This window comes from Balearica regulorum, chromosome 7 (genome assembly GCF_011004875.1).
Source record: "Balearica regulorum gibbericeps isolate bBalReg1 chromosome 7, bBalReg1.pri, whole genome shotgun sequence".
NCBI lineage: Eukaryota > Metazoa > Chordata > Aves > Gruiformes > Gruidae > Balearica > Balearica regulorum.
The window spans coordinates 36,621,532-36,644,968 of NC_046190.1; the positions used below are offsets into that span (position 1 = coordinate 36,621,532).

The 23,437-nt window shown below is 56.5% G+C and overlaps 2 protein-coding genes across 2 annotated transcripts in view; one reads left to right on the forward strand and one right to left on the reverse strand.

Moving 5' to 3' along the window:
• CDH23 (cadherin related 23) overlaps positions 1–23,437 on the reverse strand; it is a 207,754-nt gene that overhangs the window by 35,069 nt on the left and 149,248 nt on the right. Inside the window, exons 21-37 of the mRNA XM_075758935.1 lie at positions 21,855–21,962; positions 20,476–20,665; positions 19,446–19,591; positions 18,908–19,127; positions 18,119–18,271; positions 17,007–17,120; positions 15,641–15,789; positions 7,085–7,145; positions 6,571–6,719; positions 5,495–5,630; positions 4,903–5,291; positions 4,709–4,810; positions 3,821–3,823; positions 2,596–2,745; positions 1,856–1,984; positions 1,602–1,730; positions 20–247 (exon numbers count right to left, since the gene is read on the reverse strand). Coding sequence (XP_075615050.1) covers positions 20–247; positions 1,602–1,730; positions 1,856–1,984; positions 2,596–2,745; positions 3,821–3,823; positions 4,709–4,810; positions 4,903–5,291; positions 5,495–5,630; positions 6,571–6,719; positions 7,085–7,145; positions 15,641–15,789; positions 17,007–17,120; positions 18,119–18,271; positions 18,908–19,127; positions 19,446–19,591; positions 20,476–20,665; positions 21,855–21,962 — 2,556 coding nt within the window. The remainder of the gene's footprint in view (positions 1–19; positions 248–1,601; positions 1,731–1,855; positions 1,985–2,595; positions 2,746–3,820; positions 3,824–4,708; positions 4,811–4,902; positions 5,292–5,494; positions 5,631–6,570; positions 6,720–7,084; positions 7,146–15,640; positions 15,790–17,006; positions 17,121–18,118; positions 18,272–18,907; positions 19,128–19,445; positions 19,592–20,475; positions 20,666–21,854; positions 21,963–23,437) is intronic.
• Positions 9,294–14,506, forward strand: C7H10orf105 (chromosome 7 C10orf105 homolog). The gene is made up of 2 exons (XM_075758937.1): positions 9,294–9,346; positions 12,972–14,506. The coding sequence occupies exon 2, from the start codon at positions 12,987–12,989 to the stop codon at positions 13,401–13,403; it is 417 nt and encodes a 138-aa protein (XP_075615052.1). The 5' UTR covers positions 9,294–9,346; positions 12,972–12,986; the 3' UTR covers positions 13,404–14,506.

Sequence of the window (23,437 nt, forward strand, 5' to 3'; positions counted from 1 at the left end):
CATTTTGGTGGCGGCTCACCGACAGGGAGGGGTTGCCCTCATCCTCGACGGTGACCACCAGGCTGTAGAAGCTCTGCCGCTCGCGGTCCGGCGGGGAGGGCCGGGTGGCGATCTCACCGGTGACGCGGTCCATGCGGAAGGTCAGGTCCTCGTTCCCGCGGGTGATGTAGTAGGAGAGGACGCTGTTGAGGCCGACGTCCCGGTCGGTGGCGCGTACCTGGGCCACCGCCGTGCCACCGCCGACGTTCTGCAGGGTGAGACGGCGGGGTGAGCGGCAGAGATACACAACACGAATCACACGCATAACGTGTAAACTATGTAATTAATAACATTAATACCATCGTTCTAATACAGAGCGGGGTTTTTTCCAGGCATTGTGGTGCTTGAGGCTCCAAAATCGCTGCCCTGACACCCAGCAGCCAAGCAGGAGGCTGCTCTCCTTCACCAGCTCCTGGATGCCATTTTTGCAGTGCTTATCGCAAACCATGTGTAATTAACAGACGGATCTTCGTCCAAAAGCTACTTGCCCTGCCACCGATAGCTCAGCCGAGAATCGGCCGCAGGCTTAGCAATGGAAGGCTCTGCCTTTTGCTTGAGCGCTCCCATCTTTTGTAGTCTGAAACTCTGAAATTAAATGTGTTTTCTATGTCAGCTTCTAAAAAGAAATGGAATAAAACTAGCAGGCGATGTTTCCTGTTAGAGTCGCCAAAGCCAGCTGCCGCTGCACGCCAAAAGTGCACCTCTTTTTCCTTCCGTTACAGCATCTCCCGTTTGTTGCAACGAACCAGTTTCACTCCCTGCCGCAGAAAGCTGCGCGTAAGATCCTTCCTAGGCTGGCACAGCCTGAAAGAGTGTAAAAACCAGTGTGCGTGCAAAGGTGAAAGCTGTGTAATGGACTCAGAGCTCAGCTAATTATTTTTGGATAGTCCCATTACGGAGGAAATCAAAACAGAAATTCTGTTCTTCAACCAGTGCTGAACATGTATTAAATAGATAAGAAAATCCTAACGGGGCAATAACTTTAATGCAAAGCTATTAATCATGAGCAGCACTTCCTCACAGCTAAGTGTCACTGGCTATTACTCGTATTTCATTTTTCATCATCAAATTGAGAACACCCCCCCCCGGTCCAGGAATTAAACTGTCAGGAAATAAGTTGTCTTTTCTCACGCCTGATTGTGTTTTATTGCTTAATTATCTAGCTCTTGCCGAGCCGCTTCCTGAAAGCAATTCCTATTCTGCACCGCGCCGCCTCTTGTGTCACTTTGGTGGCATTTCCATGGGTGTGTAGCCACTTCTCCTTCCTGCTGGTCCCTGTGGCCTCATGGGCTTAAGTTGCCTGCAGAGCTCTCTCCTAGCCCAAAACTAGGAGGACCTCATAGGTGGAGGGCTTGCAAGGGGCCACCGAGCCTTAAATCACCCAAGGTGAGGTCTTGGTGAGGTCTTAAATCACCCAAGGTGAGGTCTTGGTGAGGTCTTAAATCATCCAAGGTGAGGTCTGACCGCAAGGCAGGTGGGGACAACAGCGTTGTCCCCACCTGCCTTGCGGTCAGACCTCACCTTGGGAGGATGGAAGGAGAGGAGCAGGGCTGGGTGCTCACCTCGCTCACGCTCACGTTGTAGCCGAAGGGGCTGTAGATGATGGGGGGGTTGTCATTGACGTCGAGAATGTTCACTCGCAGAGTGTGTTCCTTTCTCCTGGGGGGCACACCGCCGTCCGAGGCTTGGATCTGTGGTTGGGGGAAAGATTTTTTCAAAAAAAATGGTATTTTTAAGCTCACATCCCCAAGAAAACAGCCTTGATGCTCAAAGCAGAAGAAGCCCAAGGAGGTAAGCGGGGTGGTTTGGTGCTTACCCGTAAGGTGTAGTGATCCAGCAGCTCCCGGTCCAGCGGCCGTGCCACAAACACCTCACCGTAGGTGTTGTTGGTAGTACGGATCTCAAAAGCCCGGCCGATGTTCCCCGACGTCAGCGAGAACGTCACCTGGAAACATGGCGGGGAAAGAAAAACAGGGCAGGCGATGTGATGCTGTGGGGAGAAAGGAGACCCTACAATAATAAACCCAGCATTGTCTCGGGAAGACTCTGAAATGAGTTGGGGTCCACGGGTGTGCTGGCCTATTGCAGCCAACCCAACGCAAACACCCGGTCTCATCCACGCCCTCCTACGACGCTAGCAATTTGTGGTATTAAAGGTGATGAGACAGGTTAAACGCCTGTCTGCGTGGTAAAGAAAATGAGATCTTCCTGCTCAGCCTGCCAAGGGCTTCGCTGCCGTTTCCCGCGGCGGGAGAGGCTACAGCTGGTTTTCAGCTTGCCGGGCTCCTTTTGACACGTGTCCTGCGGAGCTCTTTGCCCCAGACAGCCCAAGGACAATGCTTTTCCTCTCCTGCAGGCACGCCTCGACTGGGAAGCACCCGTACCTGCTGCACAAACATCCGCAAAACTGCTGGCATCAGCGACCAGAGCTTGCTCTCGCAGGGAGGCAGATGAGGGGAAGGGGTTGGGAAGTCACCGACGGAGGCGTTTCTGCCTCGGTGAAACACTCCCGCAGCCTTACGGGCAGCCCCAAACCCGCTGCGCCGGCATCCCTACCTGCCCGTTGCTGCCTGCATCCGGGTCGCGGGCCAGGACCACGGCCACCCGCCTGCCGACGGCGCTGTCCTCCGCCACGCTCACGGAGGAGTCAGAGGTGATGTCGAACTGGGGGCTGTTGTCATTCTCGTCCAGGACCGTGATGGTCACCTGCGGGCATGGCACGGGGCTCAGGCAGGGCAGGGGCAGGAGCTGGCCCCCTGCCCACCCAGCATCAATAGTCACGCTGACACCCCCAGCAAACTCTCGATCTGCTGCACCCCCCCCGAGGTGCCAACAGCGTGACTGCGGTCCATCCCACGTGGGACCGGGTGCAGGTATCTGAGCCCAGGAGCTGAAGCTACATCCCTGTCTGCAGAGGAGGAGGAGGAGGAAGGATACTTAGAGGCTGGAGAAAGAGCACAAGAACTCTGCAGCTCTCAAGTGGTGGATTTTTCTATGGAGCATCCTCCGGTTTTTTATTCCCCAAATAGCTGGGCATGAAGCAACTCACGCTGCCGCAGGGTGACCCTTTCCTGCTAAGCTTTTCACGAGCAGCGATTTCAGCCGCGCTCACGGCGCCAGGGTTTGCTTTAAAGCTACACGGGCACAAAGAAGTCGGAGCTGCCTGTATTTAACTAAACCAGGGCAAACTGAGCATAGCGGAGACCTGAGCTCCCTCCTGGGAAAAGGCACAGGGGCAGGCGAGAGACCGGGCAGGAGATGCTCGGAGGGATACCCCGACACAGCGCGGAGGGGACCGGGGACCAGGCTACCTCGGCCACAATTAGCCAGAGGAAATGCTCTCATTGCATTTGTAATCAAAGAGCTGCAACGCGACGCAGAAATGAGAGAGGAAGAGCCTTGCTGTTCCCGGGGCTCTATTTATGGGTGCCCTGAACCCCCAGGTGCAGCCAGGCTGAATGTGACAATATCCCGGAGGAAATCGGCGAGTGAGTTGTGCACCTCGGGGCCATTCGGTTATTGTTGCCACTGAATTAAAAACAGAGAGCCGGGAGCGGGGAGAGCCCATTCAGCCGCTGCGATGGATCCGGCAGCTGCTGTCCCATGTGCCAGATCGGGGCGTTGGGATTTCTGCTGGCCGGCACCACGTCCCGGGGCGTGTCACAGAAGCTGGTGGGATGGGGCTGGAGATCTCCACACCGGTCCCCTCCCCGCAGCTCGACGTGGATTTCAGGATGGATCCTGGCCCCCAAGGTGATGCCAGCATGACGGACACGCTTACCTTCTGTTGGAGGAGAGCGGAGGGGGGAACAGAGAAAACAAAAACCCAAGAGTTACTGGGGCGCAAAGAGATGCGGGCATGCGCAAGGGGCAGCGGGCTGGCCCCGCATCCCACCGTGGCAGCTTTGGGGGCTGCGGTACCCCCCTGCAGCAATTCGGAGGCTCCTCTGTTAGTGCATCCCTGTTTTTCCTAGACAAGCTTGGCGGATTTGCCCCTTGCTCTGGGAGAGGCTCAGCCAGGAGCATGGCAGCATACGGAGAGCGTGGCTGCCGGCACCCATGGGTGGGGACAGGCAGCGCTCGCAGCCTCGCCGCCTTTGTCATCCAGCATCCTTTTTAGGGGCAACAGATGCGCCGAGACGCGAGACACAGAGCGTTGCCCATCGCTGTGGGCCAGCCTCCGGTTTCGACCCTCCCCAGCGCCACGCTCCCCCAGCTGTCCCAAACCAGCGGAGTTTGGGTAGTGCCGGCTGAGCTGCCCCTGCCCACGGCACGGGCACCAGGCTCGCCCCACACCCGCCGTGCCTCCGGCCCCGGCAGAGAAATGCAAATCACCCCCCTGCTTGGCTGCCTTTCAAACTGCCAAATATAACCCTTTTAAACATAAACCACCGTGAAGTATTTCAAGGCCCCCAAATTTACTTCCCTCAAAATTGCTTTCGCTTGGTGAGCGACCTGCAAACCCAATAGTTTGGGATATTGTGGTGTTTTGTTTGGTCTGTGCTTACGCAAATACAGGGTTTCCCCCAAATCAGGTTTTCCAGACCCTGATGGCTGGAGCAGAGAGGACAACTAGGACATGCTGTCCCATGCTGGAGGAAAAGGGAGGTGCCCTGAGGTCAGCTTGCCCGTGTAAAGGATGGCGGGGAAGCGGGTAGAAGCTACTCACCACCGTGGAGTCAATCTTTGGTCCTCCATCATCGGCCACCACTGTCAAGGTGTAGAAATCCCCCTTCTCTCGATCCACCTGGCCTTTGACTGTGATCACACCCTGCCGAGGATGAACGACAGCTGTGTTGGCCACCAATATCAAAATCCACAGTGGACAAACAAGCCAGGAGGGACCGTGCTGTGGCTACTTACAGTCATCCCGTTGATCTTGAAGAGGGAGAGTGCCTGGGTGTTGGTGTTGGGGTCGAACTTGTAAGTGATCTGGTTGAGGTTGTCGATGGAGCGGGCCTGGACCCGGAGCACCTCAGAGCCCAGGGGGATGTTCTCCATGATCACAGCCTCGTAGCTGCTGTTGGAGAACTGTACGGCCTCGTCCAGCTCGTTCAGCAGGCTGACGTACACGCTGCAAAATCCCTGGTTGTTGGGAGGTGCCTGGTCCGTGGCAGAGACGTTCATCAGGTAGCTGGTTTTGGTCTCGTAGTCCAGGTACTCGATCGTTGTGATGAGGCCCGTGCTTTCATCAATCTCAAATTTCCCTTCGGCGCCCGACAGGATTTTGTAGTTCACCAGACCGCCATTCCCTGCGGCAGGAGGAGGAACAATGGTGCCGGTTGGACCAAGCAACCCAAAGAAGCAGGCACCGCCGACGCCGACCCCGACCACGGAGCAGAACCCATCCCACGTGGAAATTTCAGCCCAGCCAAGCCAGGATCCATGCAATGGCTGATTTCACCGCTTTCCCCCCAAACTTGGTGTTTCTGTAAGCTCGCTCCTGGCTTCCTACCTGTGTCTCGGTCGGTGGCGCGGACCACCGCCACCGAAGTCCCTATCCCTGCTGTCTCCCGCAGCCCCAGGCGGTTGTACTGCCGCTGGGTGAACACCGGCACCTCGTCGTTGACATCTTCCACGTAGACGATCACCTGTGAAAGCCCCCCGAGAAACCATGGGTGAGCCGGGCAGGCTCGTGAAGCCTCACCAGCTGCTTACACTTGCGAGAGGAAACATATCCTTCACGGCGCTCATCTGCTGCACGGGAGAAATGTTATCTCTGCTACAGCTCCCACGTGAGGGAGAGCGAACGCAGAGTTGAACATCACAGATTTAAATGAGCCCTGTGGTCAGAGTGACTCAGTCCTTCCCTGGCCAGTGGTGGTTGTAGTCTGTAGATTAATTCCTCCGTGTTTTGGGATGCCCTGCTGGAAATCTTGCAGTTAGAGACCCTGCAACGGAGAAACGCCTGCTGACTCGGTGGGAAATTTTCCTCAAAGTTCAGCGGGTCGAGCTGCTGTTTCCCCAGGGAACATCCTTTCTCCTCCCGGTTTTTTCTGCTTGCTGCTGGTGCTGCGGGCAGGTCGTGCTCAGCCAGAGCCCACCATGAACTCGGTGGGTCTAAAAATAGACGGAACCGGAGGGCTGGGTTTGGGGGAACTGTGGGAAGCCGGTGTATCGCTGCTGAAGATTATTGTCACTGGGTCCTGGCTTATTTAAATAGGTTCTCGGCCAGGAGACATGGTTGCCAACAGGCTATGGCTCAGCTCTTCCTCCCGGCAGCAGAGCCACATCTCGTGGGACCCCCTCTGACAGCGACTGCCACACCACTTAGCAGCTTCATCACACTGAAATGTCACAGGAAAAAAAAAAAAAACCCAACAAAAAAACCACCCCAACAAGCTCTTCTCCACCCACGGGCAGCCACCGGAGAATTTCCGTCAGCATTTCCATGCCAGATCTCTCAAACTTCCTGCACGCCTGCAAAGGCTGGAAATGATTGCCCTCTAATGAAGTATCCCAAATATTTTGGATGCACTCCGCCGCCAGCCGGCCCTCCTGCCCACCCTTCAGCGGCCGTGAGGTCCTTACCCGCACGGAGCTCCTCATGGGTCCCTGCTCCGTGTTGTAGGCCTCCACCTCCAGGACGTGCGAGGAGTTTTGTTCCCTGTCCAGGTGCCGCACGCCTCGCATCACCAGCCCGGTGCTGGGATTGATGCGGAAATTGTTGTGCTCGTTTCCTGGCAGAGGGGAAAAGAGAGATGGATGTTGCCCATCACCGCCGCATCAGTCCTGGTGACATGCCGAGCCTTCCCCGGGGAGCTGTGGCACAGGCAGATTATTGAGCAAAAACCCAAGCCCCCCACCACCTTCAGCTACACCAGGGACTGGTCCTGGTCAAGCCAGGAGCTACGGCATCTAGGTGTCCATCAATGACAAATCATCCCCCCGCAATTAACCCTAACGCTGAATTTCTCTCAGGGGTGGGGAAACGTTCCTGTGGGCTGCAAAGCGCAAAAGGACGGAGGGAGCGATGAGGCTGTACACGCGGCTGGCCAGAGCCTGGCACAAACGCACCGATGCACAAAGGGGCACCTGAACTTACCCTTGACAATCCTGTACCACACTCTCCCGTTAACGCCTTCATCCGCGTCCGTGGCTTTCACCTTTGTGAGAAAAGTACCGGAAGAAACGTGAATGCCCCCAGCCTAGCGCACGCTGGGCGCTGGTCTGAGCCCTTGCAAGACCCCGAGCAGTGGGTGGGAGCACCCCTCGGCTGTGACGGTCCATGCGCTTACCGAAGAAGCCGTCCACCCCAGGAAACCCAAGACACGGGTCCCCTCTGGTGTCGCTGAACAACACTGCAGTGCTTTCCCTGCAAACCCAGCCAGCAGCCCGCCGGCCGCGGCAGCCGGGAAGCGGGACCTGGCGAGGGACAGCAGGGCTGGGGGCTTCCTCCCCAGCTGGCCCTGAGCCGCTGCACCTCCTCTCCACAGAAACCGCTTCCCACGAAGCATCCAAACCACGACTGCAGCGCTGGCCGCTTGCAAATCACCGGGGCGAGGACACAGGGAATGCTTTAGCCTTTATTCTCTGCCTGCTTCCCCCCACAAGGCCTCTTCTGCCTACAAATGGTACCCAGCGGTTTCCTCTCCCCAGGCAGGTGGGGGTTTGCGCCCAGCCGTGCACCGCGAAGAGGAGGGGCTGCTGCAAAGGACACATGTGCAGCGGGAACAGCAAAGCCATTTACAGGGGCTCAGCTTTAAAAAGCCCTGGGGCTGGCTTTCACCCACAGCCCCGCACAACGCTTGCAGGACTCTCAGGTGCTCTTCCAAAAACACAGTTTTGAGATGCCTTGAACTGCTCTTGTTCCCTTCCACCAAATAAGCCCACGGCAGCAGGAGTCTTAGAAAATGCTGACCTTGCACTTGCAAACTATCTGGATTTCCCACCCTGTGTGCCACACACGCTGTTTTTCTCTGTCCCAGAGCGGCTCACATCTTGCTTATGGCTGGACGCAACCTTGTGCCTTGCTCCGCGTTTCACCACGGAGCCAGCACCCTCCTTTCCCAGCAGAGAGCTCTCCCTCTGCACGCTGCCATTGCATCCACACCAGCTCTTCCGCCCCCAGGGCTCCCCAAGGCCATTTCTGGGCAGGAGCTGGCCTGTCTCCTCTCCCGTCTGATGGATGTGTCCCGCACCAGCAGGTCAGCGATGCCCGGGCAGACCGGCTGCCTTGGCACGGCGAGCCCAGCCTGCTGCACACACCGGCTGCCTCCTGGGAAAAGCTGTCCCGTCAGCCAAAACACCGTGCCAGGGCGGCAACGGTGGGAGAGAAGCCTAAGGGACAGAGACAAATCTTTGCAGCTTTTTGTGCCGTTCCCTGCTCCACTGCGCCCAGGAAAATGCATTTTAAGGCGAGCAAATGGAAGACTTTCAATATGAAGAGCACTGCATGGGAGCAGCAATCCGTACCCTGCAAACACCCCCTTAGCCACCCTTTTCTCAGCTCACCCAAGCATTTGCTGCAGGCAGATCCGGCACATAAACCAGATGAAATGGGTCAGCCCAGGTGTTTGGTTTGTATTAAAAAAAAAAAAAAAAAAAAGTAGTTTGCATTAAACCAATGCATGCTCCTGCTGCTGGGAAGAAGCTCAGTTGCTGCTGGTTCCACCCACCGAGGTCCCAGAGGAGATGGGACGCTTTGACAGACTGTCCCAAAATTGGGAAAACAATTTAACGTGAGCGCAACTGGTGGGAGAAAAGCTCTTTCTGCTGCAAGTGCAAAGCACCTTGTGCAGCCGAACCCCGGTGCCTCCAGCCCGCTTTATGCCCTTGGCAGAGAGGGAGAGGGCTGCGGGCAGAGCCAGCCTTCTGCAAACCACCTTTCAAACACCCCCAGCTACTGGAAAGGGGTCAGAAAAGGAGGAGGAAGCAGGGGGAATAAAAGGATGGGGAAAAAAGCAGGCGGCTTTGCGCAGGGTTGCTGGGAAAAGGGGGAGCAGGCGTGCGGAGGGCAGCTTGCCGCCCCCTCCCTGGCGCGGGGGGCTCAGCCCACGACCGTACCATTCAGCCTTCCCGCAGGGGCAAAGCCTGGAGAAACACGTCCCGGGGGGGGGGGCTCGTCCCCTCTCCCCAGCGGGGCACGGCCCCGGGACACCGCTGCGCTGGCAAAGCTCGGGAAGGGGCTCGGGAGCCCCTTTGGCTTTGTGCGCTCGGGCCATCCCCAGCTGGGCTGCCATCTCTCTCCCATCCTCCCTTACCCTCCAAAAGGGAGGAGGGGGCCGGCAGCCCGCAGAGCGCGGCGGGAGAGGCGGCAAGGCAGGCGTGCGGGAGGCAAAGCCCGGGCTCGGCCGCCCGCTGAGAGGTAGGGACCCCAAACCCCCGCGGCAAAGCCACCACCGGCCGCTCAGGCTAAGCCCGAGGGGCGAGCGAGGCGGGCCAGGGACATGCCGCCGTCCCCAGCTGCAGAGCTGCTGCCCTCGGCCCTGCAGCCGCTCAGGGAAAGGGCTGCAGACGGGATGGGGAGGGGAGATGCCAAGTTTGGGGCGAGTTTGAAGTCAGGCGTCCCTTCCCCGTCGCGTTGCTTTGTCTGTCCTGGTGATGGGAGAGGGGGGGAAAGTCCTGCGGGTGCAGCGCTGCTGCTTAACAGCAAGGGTGATGGGGTGCAGCATCACTTACACCCTTTGGGTGCTTGTGGCACCCAACGAGCCGGGTCGTTAAGCTGGGTGTTTGGTACCCTCCAGCGTTACCCCCTCCTGCAAGCCAGTGGAAAGACTTAGCGCATTGGGAAAAGCTGGGGAGCTCCAGGAAAGCGTCGCTAAGCAAGATGGGGAGGGGAAAGATTGCTGCTTTTCATCTGAGCTGTATTACAGGCAAAGAAGTGCCTGAAAGCAGCCTTTTCTTTGCAGGAGTTTGAGAAAAGGGAGGGAGAGCATATGGAAAAATTCCTGCCAAACTAGCCAGCTGTGCCAGGCCAGGCAGGCAGCGCCTGGTGCTGGGCAGAGTAACGCTCCCTTCTGCTCACGCACAAGAGGTGTTTCTTCTTCCTTTCCACCTTCCTCAGGAGCATTTGGCTTTTTTTGCAATTTCTCTTCTTTCCCTCTGATCCACAGCTGCCTCGTACCCAGTGCTAGGTCCCGAGCACTCGTGGGGACGTCTCATGTCAGAGCTGGCAGCCAAGGATAACCCTTCCGGGGGGTTTCTCCAGGCTGGGCAAGCCTGTTATTAACCCAGCTGGACTGCACAACGTGGGGCTTGGTGGGACAGCGATGCTGGGAAGGGGTGATGCTACTAACAGGGATGCAGGCAAGCAGCTTGGCCAGTATGGGCAACCGGTCCGTTGCCACGCTTCAGGAAAGGCGCCGAGCTCCCACCCCGTGGGAGGGAAGCCCTCGTCCCCATGTCTGCTGCAGCCAGGGCACGGGGAGTGCTGATCTTATCACACCCTGACCTTTCTCCTGATAAGACCCCAGTTTTGATTGCTTTTTGCTGAAATTCTGCTAAAACGACCGTAGCTCTGTCTCAGGCAGGAGGTGAGAGGGAATCCCCTTTGTCCACGTTAATACGTTGAACACTTCTTTGCCCTATAAAAAATCACTGCTCACGTGCACTCTGCAAAGATTTCCCAGATTTTTAGCAGCTCCTTTCCTGGAAGGATTTAGAGATCAGGCAAGGGGTAGCCCGGACCTTCCCTGAACCCGCAGCTCTGCCAGCCAAGCTAGGTGTGAGGAGGGGATGGATGGGAAGCAAGAGAAGAAGGCGGCATGGCTGGAAAACCCTGGGAAAACATCAGTGCGATCCCTCCTGACGGGTTTCTGAGGAACGCTGTTAGCTGGATTTAAAAGAAAAACCCTACGGCCACCACCAACAGAGCAAAAAACAACCCGAAGAAATTGCCTGTGCCTCCCGGCTCGCTCTTAAGGAACGGTATAAGGTCATCAAGCCAAACCACGCGCGGTCAGTAAATGCCAGAATGAAGGTAGCCGTGGAAACCTTGACTCCAGCTGCCTTTGGTGCGCGCGGAAAGCAGCAGCCCTGCCTGCTGGTTTTCATGCCCGGGCAGCGCACAGGAGCAGCCCGCCCACGGAGCAGGGGGGTCCTTGGGATGGCGGCGGCTGCCAGGGGATGCTCTGCTCCCAAACCTGGAGGGGAAGGAGCTGAGCCAGGCAAGGAGAGACTGCACGATAAAGAAATGCTTTAGCCGAGCTAAGGAGTGCTCTGATGCCGACCCATCTATTTTTGCATTTCCCATCTTCCGAGCGCAGACCTGGCTCTGACCTGTGGAAGCGGCCACATCTCCCCAGAACCTCCGAGCTCTGACCAGGCCGATGCAGTCCTTGCCCTGAGGCTGCCAGCATCACAGCTTTACGTGCTCGAGCCCAGGCGATGCAAAGTATTCCAGAAATATATCACATCTCCCAGGGGCCTCAAACCCGGCACCCAACTCTAGCGGAAACCTCTGACCTTCTTCCCTCTGTATCCCAGCTCATTACCTGCAAGGGCAAGAGCATGGATCCTCCGGGATGAGGCAGGGTCCTGGCAAACCAGAGCACACAGAGGGTACGGTGCAGCACAGACAACCCGAGCTTGAGGACTCCTTAACCTCCGAGCCCTGCAGCTCTCACAGTGTTTGCTTAAGGTTGTTTCCTCCTGCCTAATTTGGCCGGCGAGCGACGCTTGTCTCTTCTGATGCAGCGTCTCACTTTCCACCGGGCTTGTCTCCGCCGGGGCATCTCATAGTTTCCAAGTAGCGATGAAAGACGTTTCGCTGATGTCTCCTCTCCCCTTTTTTGAATATTTTACCGGTGAATGGCTGGCTGCTGCCTACACAAACCTGCCTGCCTTTGGGGTGGTGGCTGCAAAAGCAGACCCAGAGGCCCTGGCAGTCCCTGCAGCCCTGCCTTTTCCCCCTTAAACTCTGAATTTTAAATTGGCTCAATCCAAATCCGTACTTGCCAGGAGGTTGCCCGGCCCCAGACCGATCTAACAGCTCTCCATCACTCTTCTAACTCCCAAATCTCTGGAGGGAGGTCAGTGTAATGAAGCTTTATCTCTAGCATACAGGCTTAGAGCACGAAGGGCCAAGCCAAGCTGTCGTGTCGCAGAGGGTTGGCACAGCAGTATTTCCCCAGCCCTCGTCTCCGAGCTGGGGACCTGCCGACTCCGGGGCCGGGAATGGGTGCACGGGAACACGATGGGTGCAAACTGCTCTGGGGAGGGGAAAGGAAAGGATAGTCACCCTCAGGTGTTTGGTAAGAGTTCTTACTAATGAGGCTTTGGGAAGCTGGTTTGCGTCACTGCTTGCAGATCTGGCTGAGAAACCTGCAGCCTGTCTGAACCTGAAACCAGGTCAGCAAAGCGCCTAACCCGAGTGGATTTTCAGCACAGGCAGGGCGAGGGCGTTAGATCTGGCCCCTGCAAAAACAACAACGAAAAAGGCAAGGCTAGTGCAGTACTGCAGCTCCGTGGGGAGTCACCTGGGCAGAGGATCAACCAACTATCCCTTTTCTTTAGGGGAGAGGGAATAATCAAAAACCCCCAAGTGATAGTCAATTCAGCAAAACCACATTTCTGGGGGCTAGAGAAGAACCAAACCCCAGCAGCCCGGGGGGAGGATTTTGGGCTTTTTCTCTAGTGTACAGTTATATATCGCTTCCAGAAAAGCTTCACGCAACGTGAGTGTGTGTTCCCTACCGGCGTCATCACCGGGGCCGTGGTACTGCGTGTTCGTGCTACCACCTGCGCTAGATTTCTTTGCCAGGTAGTTTAGCACTTCAATTCAGGGCAGTGCTTTGCAGATACGACTCCTTCCTTTGTGCTTTGCCTGCTGGCAAAGCAGACAGACTCCTGTCACCCTGTGATACAGAAAACATGGCCGGGAGGACCTTGGACATCAAAGCAAGCCAAAAATCCATCAGGTTGCACAGAGGGTGGCTGTCTATCCAGCTTCTAGGTGGTAATCACCCGTGTTGCTTCTCTGTGTCACCTAGTGCACTACAAGGAAGATGAGCACGGAGGATGCTGGCAACGGGACCTCTCCCACCCCGCCTCTCCTCGGGCTTCTGGTTTCAACCACCGAGCTGATCCCATCCATTACTGCATCCCCTGAGAAAGCAGACCCGCTGCCTGTCATCATCGCTCTCATCTGCATCTTCCTCATCCTGGCGACCTTCCTCATCTTTGTCACCCTCTGCAAGCCGGCGGGGCTGGACCAGTCCCGCTCTGGGTCCCGCGAGTGCATGCCCCATCACCCGGCGGATGCCAGCGAGCCCCAGCTGAGGCTCTGGAAGCGTCTGGGCTCCCTGCGATGCTCCATCAACACCTTCAGGAGGAGTCGGCCAGTGTCCCAGAGCCACCTCGCCTGCCCCAGGAGCTCCCCCACCAGCCAGGACCGGGACATCATGGAATCCACCAAAATGTAAGCCTGCTCTGCGGGAACTGCCTCTCCCCACACCGCTATTCTTTCCCAGGCTTTTGGTTCAGGCTCAGTTCCCTCCTCCAGCAGCCCCTGGGACCCTGGGCATCCCGGCAGAGCCCCTTTAAGCAGCTCATTCCCAGGCAGCTGCTCTGCAAGGCGACAGGACATTTTGCTATTTCAGATTCCCAAATGCTTTCCAGGTTACTGTTTCCTGGCAGGAAAAGTGGAAGCATCTGAACTACACCCACACGCAGCTATCACCGGGCAGTCCAAAAAAATATTGCTGCTTAATTTCTTTTGGAAAACATAGTGCAAGTTGTGAGGCACCTGAACAAACAGCCTGGGCGAGAGCAGAGCAACCTGGCTGCCTAACAAATATCGCCTTGAAGAGAAGCATCCTGGGGCAAATGTGCTCCACAAAAAGCAATCCTCAGCTGAGACTGTCCCCCACGATGTGCTCCGGAGCAGGTGCAGGAAGGCTCGTGCCACCCTGCTCCCCTTCCTCACCACGCAACAAGCCGTGGGTTGCTGCGGTTGATGCTTGGAAGGATGCACGCTACAGCTGTCTGCTGGAAACCTGCTTCAATAAACGAGCAGCGGGAGCAGGTAAACACGCCTATAAATACATTAAAGGGGTCTTTTGAGGCTCGCAGGCGCTGCCAGCTTGGAAAGCCACCACGCAAGGCTGAGCCGTTCATTTCTGCTGGGAAAGGGTACAACAGCCAGCAGGTAATCTGAAGTGCTTAAAGGAATCATAGGAAAAAGTGGTTTAATTGTTCCAGGTCTGCAGCTCACACTACCTTCAGCCATCGAGTTCACCCCTTTGGGTGAAGTCTCCGTGCCCGGCGAGCACCAAACCCCATCTCTCTGGCTTTCACGCGGTTCCTGACCCTCACGGGGTGCAGCTCTGCCTCGGACATTCCCGTTCTCCTCCTGGTTTGGGCTGCCTGGCTTTTGGACCTGCAGCTGTTCAGCTGCTCGCATGGCTCCTAAATGTGCTACGTAAGTTGGGTTGAAACGAGCAGCAGAACGGCGCTGAGCCCCTGGCTGTTTAAAGCCAGCTCAATCTGCTGATCAGGGCTGGAGCAGAGGATGCAGAGGGCTGGACGGGGGCTAATGAGGACAGCAGCTGCAAGAAGGGCATGGGGAAACCTTCCAAAACTTCCCCCAGATAACGCCTCTCCTTTGCCACAGACTGCCAAGGGCATCCCTCTCTTTCGGGACTTGTGCTCTAAGAAAAAGGACTTGGCTATCAGACTCGGGTTTCCTCCATTCACAATCTTTCAATCTGCAAAACCGGCTCAGTTTTGGGAGTCTCCTCTCCGCCTGCACACCTCCACCCCCGGGTGCAGGGATCGCAGGCAGACGCCTGACCCCAGAGACAGGCAAGGTGCTACGAGCATCACACACGCGGTGCCGCGGCACGACAGGTGACGAGGAGCTGCAGGGCCCGCGCTTGAGGACCGGCCGCCCCGAGCTCGACTCCCAGCAAATCTTTGTTGCAAGAAACGAAAGCCTTCTTTCTTCTCTCCCGGTGACTCACCCTGCCCGTGAGAGCCAGGGACAAAGCTGCCCCTTTCCCTGTGCCGGGAGAGGTATTCAAGGCAGGAGGAGCCTTCCCAGGGCCCTCTGCAAAGAGCCTTTGGTGCCCGCTCCAGAAGAGCCCTGGGTTTGAAGGGATGCTGGAAGCCCTGGGAGGCTGCGTGAATGCCCGCATTCATTTGGTGCTCACTGAGCCATTCAGCTCTGCCCACCGCTCCCTCAAAGAGGAACAAAAATGAAAGCAAAGTCTAAACCCTTTTCTCCCCCTGTTTCCCCCCGCCCGCTCTCAGAGCACCTCTTTGCATGCACTCTTCTCCCTCCCCCTTGAGATCTCCGCTCTCAGCCCCTTCTCTGCTGGGAGGAGAGAGAGAACGTGGGGATGCAGACGGGCAAAGGAGCCTCACCAACACAGGGCTTGGGTTTTCTCCTCTCAGCCCCTGCAGAAACGGGGTGAATTCCTTATTTTTCCCTTGCGCTTTGCTGTCTCCTCCCCGGTGCTCACAGCCTGCGTTAGGCAAAGGAGCAGGGGAGCGCACAAGCAAGAACGTATCTTGAGTTGGCCCGGGGGAACAGACCACCCATGGGGAGAGAAAGCGTCCTCCCTTGGCTTCCTGCAGCTCACAGCCGTGGTGCCGGGGCCCAGAGTGCGGGGAACCCCCTTCGCCCACCCAGGGACCCCGGTGGAAGAAAGCCACGTGCCTGCACTATGCTGCTGGCGGCCGGGATGTCCTCGGGGACGCTGACTTCGTAGCTGCTCTGGAGGAAGATGGGTCGGTTGTCATTGACATCCAGGACGGTCACGTACACGGTGGCAGTCCCAGTGCGTCGGTTCCCCGTGGGGCCGTTGTCTGTGCGGGAGAGAAAGGCAAGGGGAGGTTTGGTCACCTCCATCTCCTCCTTGCACAGGTGGTGCTCAGCCTTCGGCTGCTGAAAATAACAGGACCAACATTTCTAAACAAATCCTCTGTCTTTTCTGCAGCTTCCAAATCCCACACTGAACCACGAGGGTTTTTTCTGCCTATCTTGAAAGAAAAAGGAAAAGCCAAACCACCCCCAAGCTCTGCCACGGAGCCGCTGCCCGGCGAGGCTGGAAGCGCAACCGGTCATTGCAGAGGGTTCGCAGTGCCAGAGACAAAGAGGGTGATGTACGCTGGAAGGGACCCTGGAGGTCAGGGATGCGGGAGATGAAGACGGGCAGGGGTCTGACGAATTTTCTGTAGACCCAGCTCAGCTCACAGCCATAGAGCACCAGGACCAGTTGATGTTCGGTAGACAAGGACATGGCAACACGGCGCTTGGTTTTGCCACAGACGAGGCAACGGGGAGCACAGGTTGGATTTGTTTTTCCCAAGACGCCTGATGCAAGCGAGCACTAAACCCACCCAGGTGGGATGTGGGGACCGGGAAAACACAGGCAGTCCGATACCCATCCGAGGGGCAGAACGGTCCCTTTACCGCTCAGGATCTCATCCTGCGTGCCCAGCCGGTGCAGCATCTCCACTGCAGACCCCGTGGCACCTGCAGTGCCGTGCCCCCGAGATTTCTGACCAGGCCGCTTATTCCTCCTTTCAAAAAGGACATCCGAGTCTTCTGTAAACAGGCACATCATTATAAAGCTCTAGGGATGACAGCCAAGACACGTTTGGCACGCAGGCCCTCTGCCTCTGCCAGGTGGCTCTGGATTAATCGGCAGCCACTGAGCCAAGGGCTGGCATGGCGTTTGGGGAACGATGCTCTGGTGCTGGCATTGCTGGGCAGAGGTCTGCCCCGAACAGCACGGAGCCTCTCGGGAACGGGGGGTCTTGCCTTCCCCAGGGAAAAGGGGAAGTCCCAGGGCTGGAGGGGCCTGAGGGGCAAATTTACTGCCTGCAAAAGTCACGGTGGAAACAGGGCATATTAACGCACACGGGTTGTGAAATGCTAACACCAAACACAGGCTCCGGTTTACGGAGCACCTCAAAGGTTGCTGTCTCTCTGCTCCGTTTCCAAGGCAGCTCAGCACGTGCACGGCCACCCCACGTGGCTGCGTGGCAACGGTCCCACAGGAACAGCGGAAAATCCTTACCGATGGCCTCCAGGATCAGTGTGTACGATGGCACGGTCTCCCTGTCCAGACTCACGACTGTCCTGACCACCCCATCCCTGAAGCCGACGCTGAATTTACCATCCTGGTTCCCACCTGCAGCAAAGAACAAGGACCAGGTTACCCGTTGTCGGGAGGCAGGGAGCAGAGCCCACGCTGCAGGGGATGCTGCAGCCTGCGCACGGGGTCAGCCCGGCCGTGGAAGTCATCACAAGCTCTCAGCATGGTTTTCAGCAAGGCAAGCGTAGGGCGAGCTCGTATCTCCTCCGAGGCAAAGCTTCTCTGCAGCAAAAGCGGGCAGAGCGCCTTCTCTCCGCCACCCCAAACGCCGTGCCTGCCTCACGGTGCAGGCAGGGAGAGATGGTTATAGGAAAAGCTGAATCATATAAACGCCGGATCACTTCCTGAATGCTTCGGAAGCAAACTGGGGTCACTTTGCATGTGGCCTGCGGTACCTGTGGGACAACACACACCTTGTGGGGAGGCCAGAGAGGCTGTGAGAGGAAACGCAGGGCTGCTATTGTGAGAAAAATGACTCTTCAGTGACGTTTCTATTTTTGCCCTCTTCCTGAGGGCTAAATGCTGCATGTGCAGTTTGCAAGTCAAAGCGCAGCCAGGGGGTTCCCCGGCCTCCCGCTGCAGGTGCTGCGGCTGCGGCGCGAGCCAGGCACTGCCTGGGCAGCATCGTTGCCTGCCTGCTCCCTGCCCGCCCAAACCCACCTCCACGCCGGGCTACGAGACGCCCTAAAACTCCCGAGAGGCTTCCAGCCCTAAACGCACGTTACGCAAACGCCGCCCCAGCTGCGTTGAAGCCATCCTCGTGCTTTGCCTGGTCGCATCCCAGCAGCGAGAGAGGGCAGGGGATGCTCCGGGGCGAGCGTTCACCCCCGGGCAGGGCAAAGAGCAGCGGCGGAGCGGTCAGCAAGGCGGGGAGCCGAGCGGGGCTGTTCGGCAGAGGGCGATACCACACAAGGTTTGGAGGGGCTGGAAAAGGCAGCGGTGATGTGCAGAACACCCCGGCCAAGGTCTGGGGCAGCCTCTTCCTTTGCACAGCCGAAGCTCCCCTTGTGCAGCGTTTCGCAAGGGGTTCGTACCTGTGATGAAGTAGCTGAGCTCAGCGTTCAGCCCGACGTCAGCATCCGTGCAGTTGAGCCGGACCACTTTAAAATCCCGGGCCACGTTTTCGGGCAGCGACACGTTGTAGACGGCTGGGAAGAAGGTGGGGTTCTCATCGTTCACGTCCAGAACTGAAAGGGGGAGCAGAGCTGAGTGTCCCCCCAGGGCTGCCCCTCCTGCAGATGCCAGGCTGACGTCCACCGGGCTCCCAAAATCATCTGCCCGCTGCTCTGAGCACCCCAGGGAATGCTCTGCCTGCTGTTCCCTGCTGTCTGTGTGGTGGGGGTACCTCCAGACCAGCTGTAAGGACCAGTCCCCACCGCTGCAGGCTGTGTTTGGTTGCCTCCGATACACACAGATCACACCCCATATGCAAAGAAACCCTACATAACTGGTGCAAACACAGACTCCTTTCCATCCCCATTCAGAGGAAAATCGGGGGCTTAAATATAAACTCAGTATTTCCTGGCATACGACAGAGGGCTCTGGGGCTGCAGGACCAGAAGCTTCTTTTCCCAAACCCAGGCCTGAGAAGAATCTCAGGTCAGTTTATTTCCAGATGATGCTTATCCTCAGCACTAGGCTCACGTGAAGCCACTAAGCGGAAATGCATCAAATTAAAGACAGACCACATAATAAGGGTCTCAGCGTGTCTCCTACACAAACCCCATCTCCCCCCCGGTGACGTGTCCTTGTCACCCCTGGTTTTGGGACCGGAGGGGGTTCTGTGGCTGGGAAGGGTTTGGAAAGGGTATCGGCACACCCACCTTTGACGGTCAGGGTGCTGGTGGAGCTCTTGGATGGCACGCCGGCGTCGCTGGCCACCACCCGCAGGTAGTACTCGGCGATCCTCTCCCTGTCCAGCACGGCGGTGGAGGTGACGAGCCCGCTGGTGCTGTTGATGAGGAAATCCATGCGGGGCATCCCCACCTGCATGCGGTATGTCACCTGCCCGTTCGGACCCTCGTCCAGGTCGATGGCCACTACCTGGTGGGGAAAGCGGAGGGAAGGGGTGAGCATGGGGGAGCCCGCTTATCTCCTGACGATGAAAATCACAGTACGTAAACTCTGAGCATTTCTTTGCCCCCAGGGATGCTGGGCTGAACCAAAGGGGTCTCAGAGCATCCCCCCATGCTGGAAGCGAGCACATGGGGTGGGATGCCACAACCCTCTTCTGCATCCCCCCGCAAAGTTGCATTGCTAGAAGATGCATGGAGAGCATGGAGAGCATGTATTGCTAGCCTGCTTCACAGAAGCAATAGCAGCAGCAGCTCCCCGGGCACGGCAGCGATGGGGCACGCTCACCTGGAAGACGGAGGAGCCCATGGGAAGGCCCTCGGCGATCTCGGCGGCGAAGGGCATGTTTTGGAAAGTGGGGTCGTTGTCGTTCAGGTCCAGCAGGTTGACGAAAACCGTGGCGCTGCTGGTAGCTCGCAGGGGCGGCCTCCCACCTGTGGAAGCCAAGAACAGGGTTTCAGGGCTAACACCTCCAGCCATTTCCAGTCCTGTCCCCCAAAAGAAGCCCTCGCTCCCTATGCAGACGGTCATGCAGGATGGGGCTGCCCCATCGCAGCATTAACCTGTCTAATCGGACTAATGGCGTAGTCCCCTGGCAGGGGAAAAAAACTCTCCCTGGCAGCAGGCGTGCAAGACAGACCGACAGCTACCCATGCATGCAGCTAAAAAGCAAGAGCAACTCCAATCTGTCCTTATCCCTGGCAGGCCGGATAGGACGATGACTTTAGCACAGTGCAGAGGCGATGCGAAAAATAGACAGGGGCAGAGTTAAGGCTATATGTGCCTGCTGGCTCCTGGAAACCAGCTGGATAATGGGAAATTATCTTTATCTCCCTCTATTTTTTTTTTTTTCCCTAAAAAAAGTTTCCCTGAGATATTATTTCCAGAGAAAAAGATGTTTCGTGACTTGACCAGCTCTTTTCCCCGCTCGGCTCAAGTGGCTTTCCTAGAGACTGATGGAGCCAGGCTGAGAAGAGGGGGAGTTTCTGCCTCCCAGGCTCATTGTCAGGGCTGCTACAGAAACGACTGCGCTCGCATGTTGAAGGTTTCAGGTTTGGTTTAGCAGCGGGTTTTAACCTCCTCTCATCTTTTTAAACCCCAAAACATATTTGGCACTTCTGGTCAAAACAAGAAAAAAAAAAAAAAAAAGCTTTATCGTAAAGGAAAAATCAAGGTGAGAAAAGTTCAGCTCGAAAACCATCGGGGAGGGGAAGCGGAGGAAGGGGAGGGCAACGCTCGCACAACCTGAGCCCCAGCGATTTCTAGCTACAGCAGAACAGGACAAACCGCCGTGGCAAAGAGGAATGGGACAGCTCACAGTCGGTGACCGACACCACGATCCTCCGCATGAGCTGAGCCTCCTGGGCGTTGGGGTTCTCCCGGTCCAGCAGCACGCCGGTGGTGCGGATCTTGCCTGTGGTGCCGTTGAGGCTGTAGAACTTGTTGGGGGGTCGGATGCTGTACACCACCGTGCCGTTCTCCCCCAGGTCCGGGTCGACGGCCACCACCTGCCACGGAGAAACAGCAAAAATTAAAAGGAGAGCGACAGGAATTAACCCCACGGTGCGTCCCCGTGTAGAATCACCGGTGTCTAATAACGAGGCTGAGCTCCCATGACAGGCTTGCCCACCCCAGCAGCAGCAAGAAGTTCTCCTTCCCCCACGCCGCTGTATATTTTCACGGTACTTGCAGGGATTTTGTACCCTTGAGACCTCTATTGCGGTGTTAAATCTCACCGAAATTGGCCTGCGAGCCTGGGAGGCAATGGCATGGCAAGAGAGACACGGGCACGCAGCAAATGGGCTTTTCTCTTTTTAAATAAAACCAGCTAGAAAACAAGCGCCTTTCAGAAAAATAAAATAAATGGGACAAAGAGACGCGCTGAGGAACTTGCGCTGCCACATCGGAAATGCTGGAAATAATTCACCGGTGAGTTCTCCTCCGTGCCAGACATTTTGTGCTTTATTGTTCTCCCTGTGACATTTTTAATTACAGGGGACATTTACATTAAAAAAACCCCAAACTCCAACTTCATTGCACTCATAACTTCCCCGACCCCCGCGGCTGAATTCACATGATATCGGTGACACAATAATTATTTTCCCAGCAACTAATTGGGATGTCAAAGGCAAGACGACCTCAAGCAGGCGCTGAGCAGAAAACTGCCGTGCTTTGGTTGGGGCTGCGCTGCCAGACCTTTCTTCCCCCCGCCCTCCAACTCCTTTTCTTTCGCAGCCTTCCCCCTTATATGATTTTTGTGGATTCTCTTTGCTTTTCCCTCATTTATTTTCCGTTTCGTGCCCGTCATTTTTCTCCCGGCGTGATGGAGTGTAAGCCTCCCTCTCTCTTTCTCTTTTATTTCACCAGAGGGACTTGAAAGGCTGTAAATCAACGTCTTTCTGAGAGGTCCTTGAAGGAGGTCGCAGGCGAAGCTAAGAAAAGGAGAATTTGGCTAAAACCCACACAATTTGGGGAGGAAAAAAAAAAGTCCCAGCAGAAGAGAGGAGAAACACCTGGGACGGGCAGCAGCGAGGATACTCAGGAGTAACGTTTGAAATGGAGTTCTGCAAGGTGGTGCTTGGCTGGAGGTGACACCGGTTTGGAGGTGACACCGGTTTGGAGGTGACACCCTGCTCCAGCCAAGCTGGGTGAAAGGAAGAGGCTTTTAGCACAACGGCCGCCTTCCCTTGCACGTACCGTGGTGACATCTGAGTTAGGGGGGGTCATTTCCACCAGGTTGATGAAGTACGGCTCATCCTTCCATGCGGGATAGTTGTCGTTGATGTCCAGCAGCGTGATGTTCACCTGCGAGAGAACAAGCAAGCCACGCTGTGGCAGGCGCCATGGGTTCCCGGGGCAGCGCGGCGTGTCTCTCTGGATATACAGTGGCACCGGGTACCCAATGCACGTTCATCGTCCGGAGGGAAAACCCGCAAAAAAACCAACCTCCTGCACCTTCACAACCCATCTGTGGCATATCTGCTCTCGGTTTGGCTCACGTGCGCTTAATACCTTGCAGTTAAAGGAACCGCAGGGGCACGAGGTGTGTTTCCCTGGCGGGGGTGGGGGATGCAAATCGGTATGGAAGGAAGAAAACCTGAGTGACTGGTAAAAAGCAAGAAAAAAAAAAGGAATAAATGAGAAATCGGGAGAGTGTAAGGGAACAGGAGGTGGGAGGTGCAAAGATAAGAGAGCACGGGAGAGGATGGTGCCTTGAAGCATTGCCTATCTTCATTTTCAGCGTGAGAAATGGCACCTAAGTGACAGCAGCGAGCCCGTGGGAGGCATCCTGTTGTCTGGGAGTCCCTCACCTCCCTGGATCGCCCGTTTCAATCCAGCCTGTGAGCCTACGGAGGGGCCTGAGGGGAAGAGCTGCAATTCAAGGGACAGGGCGGCAGAGGGGCAGGTGTCTCAGTGGAGCTTCTCCTGGGGTCTCTCTTCTCTGTCCCCAAGGAATCGGGTCCTGCTGCTGCACCAGGCTGAGCTGCTGGTGCCACCCCGTGGCAGAAGAGGCAAATCTGGACACCACGGTCTCCAAGGACGTGCCCCTGCACAAGCCAAGGCACCGCGGTGGTCCCTGGGGAAGGTTGGTGACCCACCTCTACTCTGAGCACCCCAGGCGCTTGTCCATCACCCGGGGACCTTGCAAAGCCCCTGAATGGACCCTTATTCCCAGATCAAAAGTGATTATAGGGAACAGCTTTGAGTCCTGGGTGTGTATCCTTGCTAATGACAGCAGACAAACTTAACTGGCCACCCACTTCTCACAGAGTTTTAATATTCTTTAACTTTTTAGGAACCATGATGCTTCCCCCCCCCACCCCCAATGGCAATCTGTGTTGCAAAAACCTTGTTTTGCCTTTCAGTAAAAGCTTTTAGGAGAACATCATCTCATCTGGAGCCCCAAAGGGGAACCTGGCATCCAACAAGCCATGCCGTTGCCCGGCCAAGGCCATCATGTGCCTCCGGGAGGCTCCTCAGGGAGTTTCTAGTTTGCTACCTGGATCATACACATCCTGATGTCCCTCAGCAGTAGTGACAATTATTTTAGGGATCCCCTCAGCGCAACCGCACTATTTTTCTGCATCACTCTGTTGCATGGGACACCTCTCCTGCAACCCAACTGAGCATCCCAGCAGCAAGAGCACCCAAATATTATGAAATGTTCAAACCAACATAGTGCTGTGAGCAGCGAGAGATGGATCCTTGGCTTTTGACCTCCTGATATTTCCAGAGACTCTTACAAACCCTTTGCAAACAACGGGTCTCCCTGACGTTTG

Coding starts and splice junctions, on each gene's coding strand:
- C7H10orf105 (XM_075758937.1), top strand. CDS start 12,987: ATGAGCACGGAGGATGCTGGCAACGGGACCTCTCCCACCCCGCCTCTC.